The 6,792-nt window shown below is 47.3% G+C and overlaps 1 protein-coding gene across 1 annotated transcript; it reads right to left on the bottom strand.

The window, feature by feature from the left end:
• Nucleotides 1-337: 337 nt before the first annotated feature.
• Nucleotides 338-5,263, bottom strand: LOC104459863 (GDNF family receptor alpha-4-like; the record flags this gene model as incomplete). Its single annotated transcript, XM_010084480.1, has 7 exons — nt 338-546; nt 840-970; nt 1,935-2,069; nt 3,163-3,272; nt 3,351-3,696; nt 4,110-4,202; nt 4,988-5,263. Coding segments are annotated over 7 exons (1,226 nt in total), but the record flags the coding sequence as incomplete, so codon positions are not given.
• Between the last annotated feature and the right edge of the window lie 1,529 nt (nt 5,264-6,792).

The raw sequence follows: 6,792 nt of genomic DNA, 5'->3' as shown, positions 1-6,792 counted from the left end.
CCCTTCCCACCCAAACCCTTCTGTGATTGCATGGGCTCCAGAAGCTGGGGTGGTAAGACATACTCTCAGGTCCCTCCCTGCAGTCTGAAACTGAACCCTGCACAAGTCCTGACAGAACTCAGACCTTTGTTTTAAGATATTGCGCTGGACTATCAGCCTGACTGTTACTCAAAATGCTAAAATGGCAGAAGCAATGGTGGGCACCGTACCTGCAGAGCTCAGTGCAAACTGACTGGGGGAAAGGGGTGCAAGCTGGGGAGAGGTTTTCAGAGACGGCTGTTCTGGGTTAGGGCTGTGCTGTTCCTCTTTTCTGGAAGCCGCCTGTTTCCCAAAGGTAAATCAGTAGTGGGAGGTGCCTGGATATGGAATAAGATTGATAACAGGGGAAGGAAAGATGCCATTTATGCCAAGTTAGTGCGGGCTCAGCAACAGGGGCAGGAACAGAGCCAGAGACGGCCAAGAAACAGCAGCTCCAGAATACACAGAGGAGGCCATAGGCATACTGCTGTGTTTGGAGGTATCTCGCTGGGCCTTCCCTTCAGCCACCTAGGAAAGGAAAAGGAGGAATGAATCCCAGTTAGACACAGCTATGCTCAAACACCTGGCTGCAGAGCCTCCAGTTCTGAGCACTGACGCGAGACCACGGGGAACTCCTGGGGCCAGCAGCAGGGCCTCCTCTTTCTGCATGTCTGGGGAAGAAACAGCTTGAGGTTCTGCATGCCCGTGGCACCCCTTCCTTTCATGTCCAAAATCACACATTTCCAGATCCAGGGTTTTTCAACTACTGTTTCTAGGCCCCTTGGCTCGCTGCTTTGTGAAGGCAACAAAGCAGTGCATACCTGGGACATTTCTGACGCAATAGATGCGCTGGCACTGTCTCCTTGGAAGCTTAGGGAGGATGAATAAAACAAGTCTTCCTGTCTTTCTGGAGCTGTCTGCTTCAGGTGCATTTGAGACCAAATGGTATTTTCTGCAAACAGAAGGAAAGCAAAAGTCTTACTGTGCTTTTCTTGTGCACCCCTTGGAGTCTAGAGAACAGAAGTCTAGGGAAGCTATTTTAGGAAATGCACTCAGAGGCTGTATGGCTTTGACTTAGAAAATAGATATTAACTCTCCAGTGAACGGCCTGCTGTTTTGTGGGTTTACTTGTGAGGTTGAGCAGACTGCAAAGCCAATTTGCACTGTACTTGAGGACCTTTGGGTCCCAGCTGCCTATGTTGCAAGGGCAGGTATGTAGTATCTCAGATGGGGTGTTTAGGTTGTAGGTGTATCTACTAGTGCTGGGTGTAAGGCTTTTTTATACAGAAGGAGGTAGGTTTAAATATTAATAATTTATTTAATGATAAATGCTAGTTTCTTTGATATCCTTGGAAGCTTTTACAAACATAAAATATTTAAATCTTACTAAGGTCTGTTGCTAAAATGCTAGTGAGATAAAAGAAATACAAGTTAGGATTACATAGTTGCATGTAACAGGATTTTTGTAACTGCTGTGCTTCTGAATCTAGTAACAGGCTGCATCAGGAGCTCCTTATCTAGATCCAAGTAAGTAAGGGCCAAAGGTGAGCACAGGAAATCAGGGGAGGAGGGGAGCCCACACCCTGTAATCCTGGTGCACTGATGTGGTTATTCAGCAACCTATGGATACAGCATATCTGACCGCCCCTTGTGATTTTTTTGCAACTCCTTCATTTGAATGCGGCTTGGAAATAGCTTCATGGTGATTAAGATGAACAGAAGTGTTGCTAAAAGATACAGAAACACTTCTGAGAGCAGATCCAGGCTGGTCCCATAGGTTGGAGAGATCATGGAGACACCGCAGAAGGACAGAACTATCTGCAAGAGCAATGCAACGTAGGACCTTGACATCAACAGGATTTTAATTTCTCTGTGCTGAACTGTTTCTCTGATTCTGTGGTATGATTGATTCTTACCAAGGCATTTGTTGCTCTCAAACATGCCAAGTATCTGGTCACACTTCTCCTTCTGGTTGCCGCTGCTCTCACACGTGCACCACAGGGAGACCTCCACGCTGGAGTTGCTGATGTAGTTGGGTGTCATGGGCGTGCCTGTCCCAAACCCCCAGAGACTGGAATCAGGATTGACTTCACCAAATCAAAGAAGCATCACGAGCCCTGTTATACGGAAGGGAATGCTGCCCTGGAGGCAGACGCCTTCCTTCGCACCATGGCACCCCCCGGGAGAGGCTGGGAGCCCCTGCAGGGGACCCAGCCCTGGTGAATCCATGGGAATTCTGCTGGGCAGTGAGAAAGCGGGGGATGGCTACCCCGGACTCAGGCACTCTGACGGCAAGGGGTAGTGATAACCGAAGCAGGTGCAAGCACTAGACTGAAGGATGTGAAGCATCTGCCAGGACTCGACTGCGGTACTGGCACACGGCAGCAAAAGGTGCTCTGAGCTCTTGTGCAGCTGGCAGCGCCGCGTGGCCAAACGCCTCCTGCCAAGGGGACGCTGCACACCTGCAGTGTGCCCGTCACCCAGAGCTCATTTAGCACAAAACCAGCAGGGACATTGGAAAACCAGAAGGTGTAGTCTAGATTTACAGCTTCTGAGACATTGCTGCTCTTCACAGTGCCTCTTTTGAGCCCCTTTGAAGAAGCACTGGCAGGTTTTCAGTGAATGCTACAACCAGAGGTGACTTTCCTTCCAGCAGCTGGTCGTGCTGCGTTCTGTCGGGCGCTGAGAAGACCGTGTACACCACTTACAAACCATCAGGAGTCTGGAAGTCAGACAGTGAGGGAACGTCACGTTTAATCACTGCTGTGATCGGGATGCGACTCCTGGAGCAGGAATGGCTCTGTCCACACAGGCCCAGAGAGCCGCTCGTCAGGCATTTACAGCACTGTGCACCAGCTGATGATGCAAACACGTGTTTAGAAGCCTCAGGCCAGTGCTGCCAGTTTGGCAGCAGAGGATGGGACAAAGGAGAGCAGTAAATGCCACGGAAGAGTTCTCTCTGGGCTGCACTCACCTCAGAAGCAAGAGGGAGCATTAGCATCAAGTAGGCTAAGGCACATTCATCGGTATACTGAGCACTGTCTCCTGCAGGACAGCAGGATGGTTCTTCACAGCACCAGAGGATGCCTGCAAGCCTGTGGCCTGGAAGCATCTGCCCTGTCTGTTCCTGTGGATATCACTTACCAATCATCCCCATGTACGCCTGCAGGCATGCAGCGTGGTTGTGCTGAGAGCAACCATCTGGAGACGTGTCTGCAGGTTGACAGTTTTGCTGGAAGTCAGCCAGTCGGGATCTGTAGGAAGGAAAATGAGACCATCAGTGCCTACGCTGTTCTCTTCTCCTGGCTCATGTCCGCTGCGGCTGGACCTACTTGCAGATATGGTCATCTAAGCAGGAGTCCAGCAGCCAGAGGCAATTGGGTTTGGTGTTATACTGGAAGGAACAATTGGGAACAATAGTTTTCCGGCGTCGTTCTCCACAAAGTTCATCTTGACATGGACAGAATAGGATCCTTTTGGTGAAATCCTCAGGAACTTTCTCAAAGAAATTCCGTAGCCCTCTGTGGCACTTGCGACGGTCACACGCATCTTCACGTCCCGCTCCCTTGGTGCAGACAGAGGCATAGTCTGTGCGCAGACGAACACACTTCTTGCTCAGATTACAGACATGAGTTGCTTTCAGGCATGGATTTGTTGCATCTCCTGCTAACTGTGAGCCTGTAAAGGCAAAAGAAACCCAAAAGCAATGAAGCAAGTCTCCAGAAGAGACTCTGTGTGGCAGCAGGAGTAGCCTTTACTTGATGGTCAGACTGGGAATATCAAAAGGGACACAACAAATTAGTCCTGCTATGTGCCTGTCGTATGACATCGCAGTTATCCTAGTGACAAAGCCACGGTTTTTACTGGTTCACATTCGGGTGTTTGTTTCAGAGAACGCATCGCTGTGGGTTATTCCCTGTTTCACGGGCCTGGATCTGTGAGTATATTTACACTCGGCAGGAGGGACAAATTTAGGCAAGTATCCAGAGCAGGTGCTCCTCTCATTAAAGGGGCCATAATGTTAATAATGTTCAGCCCCTTAAAAGGTAAGAAGGGGCAGCATTATAGCCCGTAACCATTACACTCCTTACCTGATAGCAGAGCTGCCAGTTTACTGTAATCTGTCTTCCAGTGTTCTTCATTTGCTGGATTCTCATAGGGAGAGGTCTCCAAATGGAAATAACCTGGGAAAGATACAAGATATTTTATACAGTGGGAGAAATGCTTTGTGACCAGCTTTTATTATCATTATTATTATTATTATTACTAGACTTTCTTTTTATTTGTGCCTGGCTGATTCCTCAGGCTGGAGTTCAGAGGTGCTCTGTCTTGCTCAAAGCCAAATGCCAAGAATGGTTCAGCTGGAGATGCTGAAAACAGCATTACATTTTGCCATCAGATTTCCTTTGGCTGGAATTTGGTCTGTGTTGTGATTTGTTCTTTTTTCGCTCAGTACTAGTGAGGAGAAGTGTGCAGTGCAGGCAGTCTTTAGTGGGAGGCCAAGCAGAAGCATCCCACTAAAGCTGGAAAGCAGCCATGTGCTCAAGGATGCCGTTACAGCCTGTGTCATCATCATGTGTCCGCTTCAGTGATGGACAGGCGGGACCATTTTGAGGTGATTTTCACAGTAGTCTCCCCACACAGCACCCAATCCAACTGTCTTAGAGCAGCTATCTGTTTCTTAGGGTCCCTGGCATATTTGAAGGGCTGGTCCCAGACCAGACCAGTTTCCTCTGCTTATCAAACAGGGCAGTAACAACTCCTCTTCACTAGCAGACGTTCCAAAGTGAGCAAGCAGTTTTCTCTGCTTATCAAACCGGGCAGCAGTGACTCTCCCTCACTAGCAGATGTGGTTCCAAGACGATACCTGCAGTGCCGGGAAGTGGCCTTTTGCGGTTGTTTTCAGATGGGGGCAGGTGTGTGCCCTGCTCACCTATGAACCTCATAAATTCACATTATTTCATCTCACCATCTGTCATGCTGGAGTGAATGGTCCAGAAGATGCGTAAGCAGTGCTCCTGCCTCTTCATGCGCCGGTGACACCTGCAGTGCAGCAGAGAGCTGTTTCCGAGGTCCAGCTCTGCGTTCAGACACCGGACCTTGCTGTCGTGGTCCAGGGGAGGGAAGTGAGTCTTGGCCAGGGCACAGCTCTCCAGGACCCTGTAGGTGGCATTGCAGGCAGAGTCCGAGAGGCACTGCTGCTCCGCTGCGATGCAGTCGCTCCTGGGCAGAGCCAGGAGGGCTCCTGGTCAAGCAGGGAGAAGATTGTTGGGGTTACAATCGCAATGAACGCCACACAAGCACCTTGTCACTGTTCTGTGGGCATTCTGTGCTCAGTCAAGACTCCTCTCAAGCAGCAGAACTGGCTGGGGTCTTTCATATGGAGTAGTAAGAAACAAGAGCTGTCCCCACTTAGAAACAAAAGGATGAGCATTAATGTATGACAGAGGTAAAAAAAGGTTAAAGAAAAGTCTCAGAAATAATTTCATTTAATGAAACCTTTTTTTTTTTTTTTATAACCCTTAACTCTTTCAACTTGGCCAGGATCAGGGATGGCTCTTACTTTATGGAGTAGTAAATCCCTGTGGAAACCTTGGCGTTGCTGAGGCCTGCTTTGAAGGAGCTCTTCTTTCTGGGTAATGAAAACCGCAGTGCAGTAAGCACAGAGCAACACCGTACTGTGTGCTGTGAGCCAGTGCTGCTGCCTGGGCTAAAGGATATACTGGTCATTAAGAGATGTACTGAGAAAGCCATTTGTAGGGTGCAGAAACATCTGCTTCACTGAGCTCGGAAACTTAAGAATGTGATTTTTTTTGTATAATAGAAGAAATCCTTAATATAAGATGCAAGTAGTTTAACACAGAAGTGCTGATATCCAATCAGTTTAAGTATATAGAACCCAGCCCTTGAAATCCCTGCGAAAAATGCTGGGATGCAGGCTTGGCCTGACAGCTTTCATCTGTTGGTTGATGGTAAACTCTGACTATATCTCTGTGTGTGCATATTTGCGTAACACAGGCACTGATTTTATATATATATATATATACACACACACATATATATGTACCACCTTATATGCAAGTATTAGATAATCTCAATTTAACAATATAATCTTTAAAACTACACTTTTTTTTTTCAGCTTTTTAAGTTTTTTATATGGACTGTTGTCTCCTAAGGGTGACACTGGGGTGATACCTAGCATTATGTTGTCACAGATAGGTGAATTCAGTCCATAATCTTTCTTCATTTCTGGAGTACATGGATGTGTGTTTACAGTACAAGTACAGCGAAGACCTGTAACAAGACTGTTTGATAATAACATTTACATATAGGCTAGTATGTTCCTTCCCTTCAGGACAATACTGCTTGGCTGGTTTTAGGAAATGACTGTGCTGAGCCATACGTGTACCTTTCATGTTCTTTGGATACGTGATCTTACCAATCATTCTCTCGTTCATCAGTAGTTACTATTTCAGTCTGCCTTCGCTACAGATTAGAAAAAAAATCTTGGTACAGCTCATACTACCTGGTATACTGTGTTCAACACCTAATTTGTTCTCTCACTGCCTTCGCTTTTGCTGGCTTCATCAGTTTATTTTCTATAAGCAGATGGCTGCGTAATTCTATGTGAGTCTGTTTCTCAAACTTTCTACTTCTCCTGCAGCCCAGTAACACTACCTGGGTGTCTCTGTCTCACTTGTACAAATTTATTTGCTTTTCTAACCATTTATTGTACTTTGTTGTTCATCTGGCTGCTATGTGTGACTTTGTAAA

This window comes from Pterocles gutturalis, unplaced genomic scaffold (genome assembly GCF_000699245.1).
Source record: "Pterocles gutturalis isolate BGI_N339 unplaced genomic scaffold, ASM69924v1 scaffold50915, whole genome shotgun sequence".
NCBI lineage: Eukaryota > Metazoa > Chordata > Aves > Pterocliformes > Pteroclidae > Pterocles > Pterocles gutturalis.
This window is presented reverse-complemented; position numbering and strand designations above follow the sequence as displayed.